Here is an 18,816-nt window from a genome sequence, read left to right on the forward strand (position 1 = left end):
TGTCATTTAAAACATTCACATGTTCAAAATTGCAATCACTTAACAGATTTTGTAAATATTGCAATGACAATTCAGTTGCACGGCATTAAACAGTTGTCCTTTTTTGCCGAACATTACAATCATAATTGCAGGTATTTTAGCAGCATATCCCTTGTTAGAGTCTTATTAACTTGCAAAGCCTAATTGGATTTCATTTAGCAGTTTTATGCTGCTCTATCATTAGCTCATCCACAGTAATTAGTCTATTGTTAATCTAAATTGAACATACCTGATTTATTATTTTTTCTGTTTATTCATAATCTCTCATGCACAGCAGACTTACAATGTGAAAGCTTCATGATTTGAGGCTTAGGGACAGAAAGGGTGAGTTAGAATTGACATATTGTGTCTTCTTCACCGGCATTACCTTCTTACAGCAATTAATAGTCACAAAAACTATGGAGCAACTTGGCCAAAACATTCATCAACTCTTGTCACCAGCTATTACATTGAGACTATAAGGGGATTATCCATGTCCTAAGAATGTATGTCTCCATTCCTACTTTTAGTCTGTACTTAATTGGCACCTGCCAGGTCATAATTCACTCAAATTTGAACCAATGAGGTTATTTGACCTGCTGATGCCACAGGACATGATGTTAATAGCTTATGAGGAATATTCAATGGTTACAGAAAAGCTAAGAGGGAATTGCATCAAGTTTTTTAACTGATGAGATTGCCCAGAAGAGGAAAAACTTCCCCTCCAGATATTAAAATTGATTTGCTCCTCTGCAGCGATCCCAATGTTTACCTTCTAGCTAATTGCAAGAGGCAGAACCCATTCAGTGGTGAAAGAATGGGACTCACAGAGGAGCAATGCATTTTCTTCTATGCCTTTTGGATTACAGCCACATCCTTCATATGGATGTTCATTCCAAATAGCTTGCCCAGATTAGTCCAAGTTGAGCTGCTCTACGAAGACAAAAGATCATTTTTGCCAAATGTTGGCACGCTTGAAGAGCATCTTTAAGTTGCTGAGTGAACAAGTCTCAAGACTAACATTTTCCTTCCTATTATTGCACAAAATTTGCATCTTGAAACAGGGTTCATTTCAGATTTCATGAGGTCTCTTTTTTCTTTTGTGACTGTGTATTTCACTTCCAATTTTAAAATCCTTTACAGTCTCTCATGGCTCCTAATCTACAGTGCTATACAACCTTTTATGTTTTATGTCATTTTAATTTTTTTATTTTGCCTGAGAGAGATACTTAAGCATACATGTAAAACTAGATGCATGCTTTTGGCTCAAGGGGACAGGAGAAAATCCACAATATGCTTAAATATAATCAAAATTGTATTTTGTGCTGTCAGTCCTCCTTAGAAAAACAACTCCAAGATGAAAAATACTTCAAATAAGTCATTAAGAACTAATCCAACATGAATCAAACATGACTGAAATTGCAAATGTTGTGGAAAATCTGGTTTGAATTTGCAAATGTCCTTGTGTCTTACAGATCAGGAGCGAATAGGAAAGGACTCGGATTTTGAGCAAGAAGGAAAGGTTCAGTTTGTTATCGATGCTGTATATTCGATGGCTCATGGCTTGCACAACATGCACAAAGAACTCTGCCCTGGGAAGGTGGGTCTCTGCGCAAAAATGGACCCCATCAATGGTACCCATCTCCTCAAGCACATTCGCCAGCTAAACTTCTCAGGTCAGTTCTTTAAAAAAAAAAAAGTCTTTCTCTGCTCAACAAAAACAATGAAAAGAAAAAAAAACTTCTTTTTTTTTTTCATTTTGTTCTATGACCAATTCTAACGGGATTTGCCGAAACACTTTTACATATTTTAATTCTGCACTTTCAAAGCCAAACTCATAAACATGTTTATTTTATATATTGGCACATATTGGCAAACATTCACATACCTAAGTAATCACCTAAAATGAGTGAAACCAATACATATTTTATAAAATTTAGGTAAAACATATTGCAACATTGTAAGTTGAAACAATAAAATTGCTGAAGGTTTTCAAAATTGCTTGTAGTACAGTTTTGCAGTTATTTGTTCAAATAACTGAAGCAGCAGTGCTATACAGTCAAATATTTGTGTAAATTCCTTTCTATGATCCCCAACCTACTGATCCACACAACTTAATATCCTGCTTGCTCATAAACTTACTTTATTTAAAACAAGATTATCATGACTGTCTGATTAGAGATGTTAGGGAATGCAAAACCCAAGAAACGCAAATCCAGAGAAAGCAAGCTGTTATTTACTTCTCTGATGGAAATGAGGTTAAGTCACCATGTGCCTTGCAACCTGTTTTTTTCTGAACTTTCTACAGCTAGTAATAACAATTTTAGTGTTTTTTTCTGGTTTCTTCACAGCTTTTTCTCCCTCTTTTTCAGACTTTCTTTGATAATGCTGTACACACTGTATACACTGACACTATGACTGACAAATATGTGTGTCATGATGTAAAACAAAATACCACTGCGAAAAGAATTTCAGGGCTGTCTATTAGTATTCATATTAATTAGTCAGAACCTCTCGGTGTAAAAACTTCGACTGTCTCAAATGTAAAAATTTTAAATGGTCTAAGAAAACAAGTTAGTGTATTATCACCCTTCCTAGAAAACACAGGCCAGGAGTTAAGCCAGTTTTAGTGTAATGTTAACCAGCTGGTGCATTTATGACCTAACGGGATTTTCTCTTTGAGTCGATGTCTGTTTACATGAAAAGAAAAATCCTCAAAGTCTCTGGCAAGGGTTACCACATTGAATTAAGTAGTATTTTATTATTAATGATATATTCAGCCTAAATTTAAGCACTTACATTTAGAACAATCACAGTCCCAGAGTAGACCTAGTTTTTACACGTTTTGATCGATATCACTGCATTTCCATAAAATGTTCTAATTTCAGAAAAAAAAAAAAAAGATGCTGTTTGTGATAATCCTGTATCTTACCCTATAAACCCAAATAAAGCTAAGACTCACTACTGGATAAGAATTGCAGAACACACATATTAAGCCACGGAGGTCTTATTAGGTTAACCTTGACATGATGAAAGTGTTAGATGAAATCGCTCTGTATAAAGAATTACCAGGAGTTACTCAGTCGGGCACCATGAAAGTCATGGCTGAATTTCATGATTATCCATTTTAAAATGTCACCCTTGATGCAATGTGGATGAAAAAGTCAACTAATTTGGATTAAGATTCAACCTCTGGCAAACAATTTATGTTTAGCTCCAAAGGCAATTGTTAAGATGCTTAATGGATCAAAGAACATTGTTTATAGCCTATTGGCCTCATATAACTGGACAAAAAATAAAAAATAAAACTTCTAATATTAGATTCACAAACTGCAAACTTAAATTGAAATGAATGTTTGCAACCAAAGACTATCAAAACTGGGTCAAATACAAATTTCCATAGTTTAAAACATGACTGAATATTTTGCTTGACCTTATTCATAAAAAGCACATTTCCATCACAAGTTTTAGACTGTCCTGTTCTTGACAGTAAAGTTTAGAAGTAATATAATTTATCATAGCTTCCTGAAAAACAAGGCTTTGAGTCTGTATGTGGGAAGAAACCAATTGAAAAAATATCTATCATTTCAGCTGTTTAAAGTGCTTCATATGATCTTCTTTACCTTGACATTGACATTTTCTATTTTACTTTAATAACCAGTCATCACTAATTTCTGTAACAAGTCATTATTGTACAACTTTTAAAACCATCACAAACAGAAAATTAAAATCTTTATTTGTGTGTTCTTAGGAGAAATACATTAATCAACTTTGCATATTTTGCATATTTTCCTCTGAATGTCAAACTGTTTTTATTCATTCATTACCTCCCAGATGATGGAAAATGGGATGATGTTGGCAAACTCAAAAAATTTTTCAAACTCAATTTTCAAACACAAATAAACTGTGTGCTTGTCCTTTCACAAGCACACGGTTTACTAACCTTCTCCTCCAGCAGATGCAAGCACCAATGTACAACTCCATTGACTTCATTCCCTTTATTTTTTGGCCTAATTTCCCTCTCTTCCTGCAGCATTACATTATACTCACTTATCAGTCAAGTTCACTTTCATGACTGGCATGTTAATAATTGACTGCTTTCACACAAAGCGCACTGATCCAGAGTTCCATTATGTAGACACTGTTTTATAATGCTACGGGACTCAAGACAATTAAAATTCCTCACAGAAACTTGAGTATGCACTGTTTATACAGATAAATTATTCATTTGAACTCCTGCTCTTCAAGCTAATTTGTCATTCTAATATCTACTTATTACAGAATGTCAGTTCAATGTTTAATTCACATTTGAGAGGTGAAGGGAAACATTTTCCTTCAAATAACTGAGCGAGTCATTGTGCTGTCTTTCGCATTACAAAAGATCAGGCACACTTTATTATGGTAATAAATGCTTTCATAGATCAGAAATTTTCATGTAATTTTTAGTGTTTAAAATAATACTTGATGTCTCTTGGACTCATGCAGCTGCTGCTGCTCAAGCAAAACACAGATTACTGCCAATTAGAGACGTCTTCCAATGTGATCCTGTTTTTACAAGCAGGAATTAATTTACATGTTTAAGTTTTATTTTCAAGTCTATTGAGCAATGATTTCAACACAGACCTATTTTGATTGAAAGTTATGACAGTTACTTGCATTATCACAATGGAAATATCATACTGATACATGAAACCTGAAAAATAAATTCATGTTGTGAATGGTAAAGCATTTAATATTTGTCAATTTGTATGGTAATTGTTGTATTTCTGAAAAAAATATTCAATTGATTTTTTACCATCAAATGTGACTTAGCTGTATGAACTTGGTGAGAAAAAAAATCAAAGAGTAAATAGTGTCCTTCAAGAGAAACTATCAAGATCCTCTTAATATCCCAGATGCACCGGCTGAGCAGCCGGTACCACAGCACTGAGCAGACAAAACTGGAGATGAGCTGTTCATTGCATGCCTTATTATTGTATTAATGGGTTTCTTGCCCTTCCATACAACAGCTTCTGTATTCTGTTAATCCTTGACAAGCATTTTGATAAGTAGGTGTTTAGATTAGTGATGTATACTTGATTTTTATCTAAAGTACTCCTGTGAGAATGCACGTTCAGATCCAATCACAAGAGTTGTGACATATTTTGACACGAATAACAGTAACTGAATGGAAAATTTAATTGTTTTATTTAAGAACATAAGTGTTGCATGACATGTAGGTTCATTCAAAGCAGTTTGTACAGTATGGAGACCAAGAGGCAGTGTTGTGTTCAAGACCACCTAACCCGAGACCAAGACAAGACCAAGACTTTTAGGGTCCGGGACCAAGTCAAGACCAAGACCGAGGGAAGTCGAGACCGAGTCAAGACCAAGACCAGCGCCAGTATGTGACAATAAAATGTGAAACATGATCAAAATCACTAAAATTGATCTAAAAGACCCACATTCACGTAAAAACACCTAGATATTTTACACAGAGAACTGGAATAAACAAACATCTTTATTTAGTACTTCTATGTTGTAATCACAGAATTTCAAACAATCAAAGTCGATCAAAATAGTATTTTCCCTGCCATTCATGAACAGTACATACATTTATGTTGTTTTTAAATGTGCTATTTCAAAACCATGTGCACATGTGTAAAACTGAAAAAATGCCAATCATTTCTCTCGTTTCTCTCTCGTATACAGATTATAGCTACATTATATAACTTTTCTTAAAAAATCTATATCTATCACCAAGTTGTGACAATATGTTATGACACAGATAATTTGTTGAAAAAAGATTGATCTCCTTCACTTCCTCCCTGAGCGACTACTGCCATCTGCAGAAATACAAACCCCATTGAAATACGTGCACAAAAACCTGACTGACTTTTATCAGTTCTAAGACCTTTTGCTGGATCAGATGGTTGTTTTTGACCAAGCTGTGTATTTCTCCAGTTAGCACTGGGAACATGGCGAAAAGGCAGAGAGGAGCTCAATATTTTCACAGCTTGTCGGTCTCATAACATACTGACACAACATAGTGACATAAATATATTAAAAAAACTATATAACTTTTACAAAGATATTTTTTTGTTTTATCAAAGTTACATACGCATCTTAACTCTGCTGTTGAATGGATGTAGCAACTTATACATAACATACATAATAAAGAAATCTGACATTTAAAGGCCCAACTGCATGCGTTTCAAAAATGAAATTATACAACTGGAAGCAGTTTCATAATACGCCAAAGCTTTAGAAAACGTCAATGGCAAAACTCGAGAACAAGGATAACCATGTAGTTGAACAGTGGTTGAAATAAAGTAGGTGATACATAAAATTAGTTTAAAGTAAGGTTTCATTGCACTTCAGAAAGATTAGAGACTGCAGCATTTTTGCACCTAAAACGTGCACGATGGGTCTCATTACAATGCCTCCTCGACTAAAAACCCTTTCCACTGGTGCAGAGGAGGCAACCACTTGTAACTTTCAATCGAAGTGCTGCAGTCCGCAGCTCAAGGTGAAAGGGGGTGGGGCGACAGCAGTTAAAAAAAACAACAACATGCATTTACCAATGAGACGGGTTATTGCTTGGATTTGAATCAGGAGTGCATCCAATAAAAAGAAGGATCTTAAAGAAATTGATACTGATGATTTAGCGTTATTTTCACAGTTGTGGTCTTGACCGGTCTTGAAATAAAATACCGAGTCCTCAATGTCCGAGACCGAGACAAGACCGAGACCAAATGTGGTCGAGTCCGAGACAAGACCGAGACTATCAAAAAATGGTCTTAAGACCGGTCTCGAGACCAAGACCGTTTTCGAGTACTCAACACTGCCAAGAGGTGTTGTTGTGTTTCCTACAGGTTTTTTTTTATTTTTTTTTCTTAAAATGCCTGCAAGCAGCAACATGAAGCTCCTGTGCAGTAAGCACTTTTTGGTTGATTTTTGTTTCTACCAGGTAGAGACTATTCACACACACTGTCCAGGAGGGTTGCCTTGAGGTTACACGACACTCCATCTAATTGCATCAGCTCACAGCTGTATATCGATCTGGCGTGAATCCATAAACCAGCAAACTGCTGAGAGTAGATTTGCTACGTGTCACATTTTCAAAGATGATATTTATCTTTGTGTTGTGTAAATTGCATGTGACACTTCAGGAAAAAAACTGTTGTTCTGCCTTTTTTCTCTCAAATCAGCAATCGAAAGAAATGCTTACAGAAGTAGGTCAGGTTGTTTTTTTCCTTTTGTTGTGATGAATAATTTACAAGAAAGGAGAGTGATGTATTGTTATGTTCTATGTCACAGAGTTTAGCTGTAAAAAGATTTGTTTGGACTGCGTCTAGTGAAACTACATAAACAGCTGGTTGGATGAAGAAACAAATAGATATTTAAATAATATGTGACAGGATTAAGCTGGCTCATACTGAAATCATTAAGAAAAAAGCAGAAATCATACTTTTTTTCCAACTGTGATTGTACAGCATTGTCACATATGTACCTGAAATTGTGGAGAAATGTTTCTGTCCTGAGATGCAGCTGTTCTTTGGAGCAACCTAAGCCGTGGCCACACAAAACAACAGAACCGCCAGTGAAGAGATGGTGTTACAGCTTCAATAAAATTTGAACAACCACCAGACATTCACTGAGGTAAGGATGGTCTTACCTCACTGAAGAGGTAAGACCATCCATCCAGAATATTATGCCTCACGTGTCGGTTGTGTTGCCTACATTGCTTTCGGCAAACTACAAAAAGGACTTCCTTTGCCTTTTTTTCAACAATGGCTTTCTTTTTGTGACTCTTAAAAGCAACATTTTTGAAGAAGACAACCTATAGTTCTCCTGTCGACAGATTCTCTCACTGGAGACGTGAGAGACGAGCTTCTTATTGGCTGCTTTTCTCATCAATGCTGTACCTTCCCAGCCTGTCAGTTTAGCTAGAGAGCTATCTCTTGTTAGGTTTGCAGTTGTGCCCTACTGCCTCTGTTTTTCCAGAATAAGATTTTCAAACCTGAGGAGGTCAGATTTTTTATGATAGTTTTTCCCCTCATCCTACCTAATGTTTCCAATTTCATCTAACAAAAGATGAACAGGATGGACAGGATGCACTAAAATGTGAATTTCCCTCTTGGATTAATAAAGTAAATTATTCATTCATTTATTCTCTAACAAACCTCTGAAGCCTTCCCAGAACAACTATATTTATAGGTAAATTAAATTATACACCATAACTCTCTATTAAGGAGGTCCCTTCTGAAAGGAATGGGTTGACTTAATTTTAATTGCTTTTCCTTAAAGGTAATAAAGCATAACTGGGCTAAATACAAATGCACGTCAAATTATTTATATCTGTAAACATATTTGAAAAAATGAATTATTTCCTTACTACTTTCTTTTACTCAGTATCGCCTAATTTATTACAAGATTCATTACTTTAAAGAGTAACTAAAACCCAAATCAACTTTTTTCCAATAAACAGTCTACATTGGTTCTTAAGTGTTTTCTTTATATTTATGTGCAAGTTTGACATTTTTGTGTAAATTTGTTTAGTTCTGCAAAACACTGCCCAAAAAAAAAATATCTCAGTACTGCTGTGGGTGATCGGTAGCTACTGGAGTTGAAAATTAATGTTTGCTTTCAAGTGTGCAGATTCATATCACAAAGTACTGCTTAGTCGATGTCAGTGTCACAGCCCCACATTGGAGTATAAACCATCTCACTCAGAGACATGGCTTTGTGGGGGGAGTGTTGATTGATGCCGTTTCTCGGTGTTGCACATATGTGATTTTTTGCTCCATTGGACATGGAGTGGAAGGAATCTCCTCTGCTCTGACTGCTGGCGGTATGACGCAATATGGACAAGTTTGTAAGACTTAGGAAGAGGGAGAGGCCCACGTTAGCACGCTCGCTCAAAACAGAGTGGGACTGCAGCAGAGTTGCAGAGCAATTGGTGCTTCACATGTTTCCAAAAGAATCTCCAAAAACACAGAAAAAAAATACAGTTGTTGTTCGTCGCTTTTTTGAAAAGTTGCTAGAAGGGCCTAAAAATAGATTGATAAAGTGCCAAGCAGGCAGCAGAGTTTCTTTCATCCTGACCACTGCTACACCCCCTCTGCTCATTCCTGCACTTGGCTGTGCCCCACACTCTCAGTTGGTGCCACCTACTTTGTTTGAATTATTCAAAAGTTTCAAAAGAGTTTTCCTGTTTCACACAGAGGATAGTTACTCTTTGAACACAAATTATATCGTAACAAAATGTGAAAATTTAATAACCGTGAATGTTTTGCAAGGCCCTCATATTCTTTTTGAACTCTACTTTTTTTTAGGAGGTAGGGGAGAAAAAAAAATCTTTACATCAACATCATATCCACAATTTACCACAAAATTGTAGAAGGCAGATGAAGCGAAGAAACATTATATACTCTTAAAAATGTGAAGTGGGGTCTGCGCAAATTCTGCATATGGGTCATTAGAGCTTAATGATTAGCTGTCATGTATTTGTCAGTCACCAAATTGTTTTGGTTGTTTAATGATGCAGAAATAGCACACATTGGATTAATTATTTCCCCCAGTAATAATTAGAGACTGTATGTATACAGTAGTGAAGACGAGAGAGGGCCACCATCATTAAATATTACATATAATTACATGCTCTTCATTAACCCCAGCTGTTTCTTTAAGAGCACAAAATAAAAGAGCAGATGAGTGGCCCATAGTAAACATGTGTGACCCCAGGTTATGCACAGGAGAGTGCAGTAGTGGCAGGGGCCTCAGTGGAACTCATTACGCCTCTAATTTTTGAGTAGACTGTTTAGACAAGCACTTTATGAAAAATGACAGCCTTAATTTCTCATCATTAACTCAAACACTGGCCATGCTGTCTCAAACAGTGATTCTCTTTCTTCTGACTTCTCTTAAATGCTTATATATTACAACAACAAATAGAGGAAATTAGACAAATATTTTCCCTTTTGTTTGTTTTTTCTTCTATGCCAATGATTACAGAATTGTAAAGTATTTTTTAACATAAATGGAAATTTCTGTTTGCACATAAAGTAAAAAAAAACATACATGCTAGAAAATATCTGCTTCTTTGTTACTTCAAAGCCTTTACATATTTAATGTTTGTAAATTATGTATATATATATTCGTTGGCTTAAACTTGTAGTTGAAGAAGAAGACAGCTGAATTTCTAAGATCTGTTTTCCTCTTGGAGAAGTTGTGTCCAAAAAGATTTGAGAAGAAGAGTTAACTCAAAAACTTCAAGTTTCTAGTTTGAGATCTGAAGATAAACCATAAAATCCCTTTGTAACCATGGATGTTTGAGAGAAAAAGCACATCACTATTAAAATCTTTGACAAAATATGTGACTGTTTAGAAGTGGGGTAATAGCTTAATGTGTTTATACAGACATGTTTCCCCTCAGCTTGATAAAGTCACTGTAATCCTGCAGAGATCACTCAATGCTTTAGTGTGGGCGGTATTGTCACATAGGCAGAAGCTGAGTAAAACAGTAATGCTTGTAATCCAGTCGGGCTGACTCATCGAGATATGGATTAGGGCAGTATCCTCCAGAGCCGAAACAAAGAGCAGGAAAAACAATGCTCATCAGCAGAAATACTTTGGCTGCAAGTGAACATGTTTATCCGCCTGGTCTTAAACACCACGTGCATTGTGTTTGGGACACTTAATAATGACACAACAGTGGCCTAAAACAGAAGGAGGGGGTGCTTGAAGTCAGGCTATTGTTAAAAACAGAAATGAGAAGAAGTTTCTGTTTTTCCTTTGAGAACTATATATAAAGTTCTCCTCCAGATTCAGGTAGTGAACTTGGTTATTGTTTATTGTGACTCATAATTATTTATTCCCTTAAATGTGGTAAAATATTTTGTAATGTATAGCTTTCAGAATGTCAAAGCTATAAATGAGACAATTCAACACAAAGTAAGGAAGTAAGATCACTGTTAACATAAAGAAATGTTTTCCTTATTTTAACAGATAAATTCTGAAAACACTGTTTATTAAATTTGGTCTTAAACATTGTGTCAGTTTTCTCACGTTGTTTCTTCATTTTCAGCAGTTTTTGTCTCCTTTCACAGTTCTATCTAACCCCAAAGACATTTTCGGAGTGACCTTTCAGTTGACAGAAACAGCTACATATCAGTTTGCACAATGGAACAGACCTTTCAGTCACTGCACTGATTGGAGATATGGCCTGTGATATAGAAATATAGAGCCAGATTAGATAAATTGTGGCTGAAATAAAGTAAAAGCCAGTAAAAGTTTTTGGTTTCCAACAGTTAATGTGCTATCTCCTACACACAATCACATTCTGCTTTCCAACATAAATAAGGTTAAAATGAAAGACGTTTTTGCACCTAGAGTGCTCAATAGTCCATTCAGATTTGTTGGAAAACATTTCAGATTCAGATTATGTTCTAATGTAGCAGAATGACAACTGGTGTAACAAGAGCAACGGCACAGCTTCCTTTCACAGATCACTACTCATTACCAACAAACCAACAAATGTGTTATAAATTATAATTGTCTTTCTCTCATCTAGGCATAGCTGGCAACCCAGTGCTCTTCAATGAAAATGGAGATGCCCCGGGACGCTACGAGATCTACCAATACCAGATCAGAAACCGAACACCTGAATACAAAGTCATTGGTCACTGGACAGACCAGCTACATCTGAATGTAAGTACTTTCCTTTCCCCTTCAATTGAGTCTTCACTTACACTCTGCAGAATGTTTGTGTCAGTATTTCTAATGGAAATCTATAAAAAAAAAAACATATTTTTTCAGCACTGAAACAGCCTGTTAGAACAGCTCCCAAATCATTTCATACTGCTAAGTCCCATCTTCAAAGGTATAAATATCCAGAGGGGGCTTTGAATGATTAACAGGGCAGACAGTGATGAAAAGAAAGCCATAAGGGCTTAAGGACAGACATATTTAATAAAATTTCTCCAGACGCACTCAGTGACTTAAAAAAAAAAAAACAACAAAAAAAACAGCACATTGTGGGGCAACATCATCATAAAATAACAGTGATTTACAAATAGAAATGGAAATGTTAATGTTTTTTAAAAGCAAAGGAGAAGGACTTTAACAGGCAGGAGGGCAACTGAACAGCAGCTTAAGAGGATATTTTTTTTTTATTTCTTACTTGCTGACACATAGTGAAAAGAAATACTTTGAGGTTTGAAGCTGGTACCTGCTGTGCTACTTGGCTGTACTGATTCTTAAGGCAGTATTTAATTAGTGTTCTTTGAGGTCTTAATTAAATGCACATTTAAAGAGAAATTTATCAGCTTTGAACAAATGGCCACAATTGAATAAAACTGATAACAGTAAAGAGGAAAGACCCTGTCTGAAATCAGGGATTTAATTCTTCTTTTTCAACAAAAAGAAGAATTTCCTCTTCTTTGCAAAAGAGGAAATGCACAAAAAAGAGTAATATCTGGAAATGAAATTTGTGTTTTATTTCTCTGATTGATTTTTTACAGTTATTTTCTCTATAAACCTCAAAAAAGAGAGAAGGACTGGTGTCACATCACTGTGGCGAAAACAACAGGTTTCCTTTTTCATCTAACATTTTGTCCTTCAGATAATCTCACCTTCCACTGAACATTTTGCTGAATCTGGAGCGAATGCTGATGTGATACCTAGTCTGACCTTTTCCACTTACCTCTAAAATAAATAAATACAACAAAGTTTACAGCAGTTGAAGGTCAAACACTCGAACATTAAGTAACTGCCTTCTAGAAGATCCTTGGTCTGCAAAGTTCTCAGGGTCTTTCTGCATCAATAAAACCTCACAACCTCCATGCCTCTAATTATAGGATGGAAACAATCCACCTTCTCCAATGTAAAAAACTCTTCTCAGCTTTTATCTCGCACTGTTTCCAACCATCCCCTTTTGTGTTCCTCTCTTTTATGCAGGTGAGTTCAATGCAGTGGCCAGGAGGAGTCCGTCAGATTCCGACCTCAATCTGCAGTCAGCCCTGTCAGCCAGGCGAGCGCAAGAAGATTGTGAAGGGCATTCCTTGCTGCTGGCATTGCGAGCGTTGTGATGGATATCAGTATCAGGCAGACACCTACACATGTAAAATGTGTCGCTTCGATTTGCGTCCCAATGAGAATCACACAGGTTGCGTTCCAATCCCCATTGTTAAGCTGGAGTGGAGCTCCCCCTGGGCTGTCATCCCTGTGCTCATCGCAGTCCTTGGCATCATGGCCACTTTGTTTGTGGTGGTCACGTTCGTCCGCTACAATGATACTCCAATTGTGAAGGCATCGGGGAGAGAGCTGAGCTATGTGCTGCTAACTGGAATCTTTCTCTGTTATGCCACAACATTCCTGATGATTTCTACCCCTGACGTAGGAATTTGCTCCCTCCGTCGGATCTTCTTGGGCCTGGGGATGAGCATTAGCTATGCCGCTCTGCTCACCAAAACCAACCGTATTTACCGGATCTTTGAGCAGGGCACCATGTCTGTAAGTGCACCCAGGTTCATTTCTCCAGCCTCTCAGCTTGTCATCACGTTCACACTGGCTTCAGTGCAGCTGCTCGGGGTGTGCATCTGGTTTGGTGTGGATCCCTCCAAGGCCATAATCGACTATGAAGACCAGAGGACATCCAACCCTGTGCTGGCTCGTGGTGTGCTCAAGTGTGACATCTCTGACCTATCCCTTATCTGCTTGCTAGGCTACAGCATGTTGCTCATGGTTACCTGTACTGTCTACGCCATCAAAACAAGAGGAGTACCCGAGACATTCAATGAGGCCAAACCCATTGGTTTCACAATGTACACAACCTGCATTATTTGGCTTGCATTCATCCCAATCTTCTTTGGCACTTCACAATCAACAGAAAAGGTAAGCTTAAATACAACTTATTTTCTGTCAAGGGTTTTGGTAACAGACAATACTGTGATGAAAATCTTAGACATTCATTAAATAATCTAAAAATAGCCTGAAAAGAAGAATACTAAATATATGAGCTTTGAAGGTTTAGACAAACTAAAACCAAACCTTGTCAACCTTTGATCGCCGTTCACATTATTCTTGTATCTGGCATCTTAAAACAAATTAAACTAAACAGTGTTGCAATCAAAATTGTAAAAAAATAAATAAATAAAAGTACAGATAACATGGGATACTTATTTTTTTGAGATCTTACCGATCAAATATGTTAAGGTTACAGTTTATTTTATGGTAACAAGAACTTTATAAATGAATTCTAAATTATCTTAAAACAAACCTTTGAGGGGATGTCATCTGAAATTTTTAGACTTCATCTGCACAAGCTACTAAATGAAAACAGAGTAATATACAAAATTATTCTCTAATGACTGAAGACTGCACGAAAGCCTGTGACTCATATATATGTGACGGCTGTATGCCACATTGCATTAGAGTGCCATGAGCTGTTTTCACAAACACAAGCTCACTCTCATATTCCCATGTCAAATCAATGTGCCCAGCCTCATGAACCATGAGTCTGGATCAAATCCAGTGGAAGCTCTGGAAGTCCGCAGGTCAAAAGGGATTCAAAAAGGCCCGGTAAACTCAAGCCCGAGTCTAGACCTCACACTCAGAGGAGATAGTCCAGGTCGAAAGCCAACAGGGTACAACAGTGACAAAGAAGAAATGTGTCAATCCAGTTGAAAGGGTTGTTTTGGCAGAGTAACAAAAGGGTCTGTGTGGTTACAACAGAGGACGGCGGTGATGGAAAGACTCATACTGGCATGAACACTGACAGATGCAACAAATGAATCCTTACCTCCTCCCTCTTGGGATTTAACAAAACAATGCCTCAAAAAGCCGATTTGGAAAACTGGCTCTGACAGTTGGCTTTGGGAAAAAACATTCTTGAGAGACATAGACTAAGCAATCTTTTCTCAAAAAACACCAAAAACAAATTCTAAAATGTGAAGCATTGCATAAACTCTGTATGTGATTTCAGCCAATTATTAAAGCTAAACGTCACGATCAGAAATTGCATTTTTAGTCAGCATATAATGACTTGCAAAAGTATAAATCTCTCTTAAACCTTTTGACTTCAAATGTTAATGTATTATGTGATAAGCCATCACAAATTTTTGCATAAGTGGAGTGATAATGATTGTAGTTTTTATAAGTTCATGTTTAGCTCTATACATCTTCCCATCGATTCTGGTCAGTTTCCCTGTCCTCTATAGAAGAATGCCACTTCTGTTATTGTTGGCACAGCAAATGTTGGAGACACAAATGTTTACTGTGTATTCGACATGGCTTTTGGCAAACTTAGGAGGGAACTTCTTATGACCTTTTTTTTTCCAATTTGGCATTCTCAAGGGCACGAATAATTTACTTGTCAACAAATATTCCTTTCTGAGCTGAGGATCTTTGCAGCTTTTCATGAATTATTGTGGACCAAGGCTGCTTGTTTGAATAATGTCCTTCTACAACATTCTGCTAGGTAGACAGCCAATTCTTTGTAGGTTTGCAGTTCTTTGCCGGGATTGAACTGTGAAAAGTTCAAAACTCGGGGTAATATTTTATAATCTAACCCTGATTTAAACTTCTCCACAACTTTAAACTTCTCCTGTCTTATCTATTGTGTTCTTTGGTTTTAATGATGATGTATTCACAATGAAATCAAATTAAACACATTTGGGCTCTGTCCACGAGTTAAGTTATTTTTGAATACTGGAATTTAACACTTTTCAGATTTGTATTTATGAAAATGAACACCATTCATTATGATTGCCTTTTATTGTAAAATGATGCCCTACTTTGTGTGAATCTACACCATATCATAGTAAGTATTTGTAATGTGGTTAAATGTGACCAACTTCATGAGGGATGAATAATTTACAGGTAACTCTACATTGAAACATGCTGTCCATTTTTGAGCAAAATGTTGAAAATAATTTGTAAAAAAAAAAAGGTAATGTTTAAAATTAGCAAGCAAGCTGATTACATTCTTGTTGCATTTTGTTACATGTCCAGAATACATCTTGGATAAATACACTAAAGAGTCAGCATCGCTTCTCATTTTTTATGAGAACAGAAGTGGCATACAGAGCAGAGGGGAAGCAGTCCAAGTGCTAAGCCCCACATTATTTTTTAATGCGAGTGATGCACATCTTAAGTCGCATGTCAACAGGAGCTATGGATATCAGCGAGTTCTTTGTTTAATCATTCCATCAAGTCTCTCTGAAGATGAAAGAGAATTATACAGTCACAGAGAGACCAAACAGCTTTTTTGAGGATGAGGTAATCCATTAGCCAGCATGGCTTTGAATTGATAAACAGAATATGAAGGGAAAATCTTTGAAGGGTTAATGAAGTCTTATATTTTGTTAAAAGCACTATCCATCAGATGAAAGTTATTTCCAAACCCTGAAAAACTCTTCTAGGTACAGGCTCATTTAAATTCCTCTCCCTTTCTTGCTCCAAATTACATAAGATGCTTGTCACCTATTAACTTCTGTAGACAACTGTACACAACGGCATGAAGATAGTTTTACTTTTATCATTTTCGAAAAGTTCTGACATTGCCCTGAGCGATCTTAAGGTAAGACCCATAATGGGACACAAAATGGAAGTTTAGCTTTAGGGGAAAGTTTTTTTTCCCCCTTATTCTGTCCTCTTTGGAGAGAAAATAAGCATGTGCAATATCTAAACAGATTCCAACAAATTTTAAGTGTCAAGACCAAAAAACTCAATTGAACTTGCTCAGTAATTGGCTGCTTGTCAAACTATGCTCAGGTCCGGTGACGGCTTTAAGAAGGTTCCACAAACTTCCACAAACTTCTTAATATCTTATGTTTAACACCACCAAGGGTATTGGTTCAAATTCGACCAAAAAAATAAAGATGGCATGAAAAACAAAAAAAAAAAAAAAAAAAAAAAAAAAATCAATTAATACAAATATATTAGACCACAAAAATGTCTAAATAAATAAAACTTTAAGCTCGCATTTTTTTAATACTCTATACAGTGGCTTTCAAAAGAATTTATTGTATATATTGTAACTGTGCAGGTCAATTTCGCTCCAGCTCCTCTCCTTATCTTTACTGTTGATATTCCCTGTACAAAATGTGGAATAAACAGTGATGTTGTTTCCACATCAGGGCTGAAATTATTCTTCAAGTGATTTTAGATTATTGAAACGCCTATAGGAAAATGTATTTGCCTCAAAGCTTCATTAAATTATCTTGTATTATTTGGCACACCATGCTCCAGCCAGGTTAATACTTGCGCTGCACACTGCTCTCCCTTCCGCCTGAGTTGTTGACGAAAGCTAAGTGTTAGCAGCATAACGTCCAGTTTTCAAGTTTGGCCTTTTATTGATCGATCATAATGCCAGGTCTCTGTCGTTTTTTGGGGGGACCAATAAGAATCCTTAAAATGACTGGCACAATGCCTGGAGTACGGAAGTCTTTTCTCTTTCAGAGCTGTTGCCTGATGGCCAGTTCAGAACGAACAGCAGCGAAGAGCTCTGCAGATGTAGATTGTACACTGCGGGCAGCTGCACATTAGAAAATTAACGTAAGTGTAGCTTTACGGACGAACCGGAACATTTAATTCATATCATCCAGGTCTCAACAAATGGGTGGCGGAGCTCATCGTGACGGCACGTAGCTGGTAGATGTTTCTGTGTGTGATGAATGAAGGTGACAAATCCAGTTGTTATAAATATCTGAGCAAGGTGAGATTATTAAATTGACTCAAGATGAATACATAAACCAAAAACTGGACATTTTTTATAAGCATAATTGTGAGCTTGCCTCTTTATTATTGAATTGAACATAATTTCAGATTTTTACATAACTTTTCTTCAGGTTAACTTGGAAAGTGAGCTATTATTGTTACGAGTTAATTTTCTAAACTACAGAAAAGTTATTGTTAGGGAAGCTCAACTGTGAAACATTGGACTGATGTTGATATGCAATCGTAATAGTGCTGTTATGTTAGATTTACACATGTTTTACTTAATTGTTTTTTATCTGATTACTTGATTAATCGTAAGAGTAATCAATAGATTACTTGATCACTAAAATATTTGTTTACAACAGCCCTATTTCACATATCATCTCTAATGTCTCAGGGTTGTGCTATGTCAGATGTTTGGAGTTTCCCCTCCATGCTTACGTCACTGTGCTTTCTGATTGGCTATTTGTCACATTCAAATTAGTTAAATTATCGCAAGTGAGTGGACAATCTTAGAACTTGGAATGTTCTAAGATTGTCAAAAGGGGAAAATCGGGGCAATTTTTTTTTATCTCTACCAGCTTTGCACACCTAGTGACTAAAATTCTTGACCATTCTTATCTGCAAAATACAAAATAAGTAATAAAATTAAAAAAAGGTGAAATACGATTGCTGCTTGACTAGTATAGAGAACATTCACTCAGCATTTGAGAAACATTTTAAATAAGATAGATGAAATTGTGACAACATACTTCCTTTGTGCAAAACAACTCACTTGCAACAATGCCCTCTGGGCAGCGTAACAATAATAATTTTATAAAATAGTTGAATGCTCATCTGTTGATGTGACGCACATCAAAATTGAAGCAACACAATAACAAAATGAAGCAGTCGAAAAGGAGTGAAAAGAAGTACAAACACATTTCTTTTGTTTCCTTATTCTAAATTACATTCAATTTCAAACACAAACCATAATGAATTTATCTGCTATCCTATATAAATTACAATAATGTAATTACAAAATTGCATTATTGATGTATTACTTTCTAGAAATCTAAAATTTATACAATCATTGACTATAAATAAATATATCCACCA

At 36.2% G+C, this 18,816-nt stretch overlaps 1 protein-coding gene across 3 annotated transcripts in view; it reads left to right on the top strand.

The window, feature by feature from the left end:
- The window catches only part of LOC129372864 (metabotropic glutamate receptor 4-like), a 173,117-nt gene that overhangs the window by 141,464 nt on the left and 12,837 nt on the right, over positions 1 to 18,816 (top strand). For all 3 annotated transcript variants that reach the window (XM_055050403.1, XM_055050405.1, XM_055050402.1), the window contains 3 exons: positions 1,494 to 1,694; positions 11,573 to 11,709; positions 12,958 to 13,893. In XM_055050403.1, the coding sequence (XP_054906378.1) occupies positions 1,494 to 1,694; positions 11,573 to 11,709; positions 12,958 to 13,893 (1,274 nt within the window). The remainder of the gene's footprint in view (positions 1 to 1,493; positions 1,695 to 11,572; positions 11,710 to 12,957; positions 13,894 to 18,816) is intronic.

Source organism: Poeciliopsis prolifica, unplaced genomic scaffold, assembly GCF_027474105.1.
Source record: "Poeciliopsis prolifica strain line A6 unplaced genomic scaffold, Auburn_PproV2 SCAFFOLD030, whole genome shotgun sequence".
In the NCBI taxonomy this organism is placed as follows: domain Eukaryota; kingdom Metazoa; phylum Chordata; class Actinopteri; order Cyprinodontiformes; family Poeciliidae; genus Poeciliopsis; species Poeciliopsis prolifica.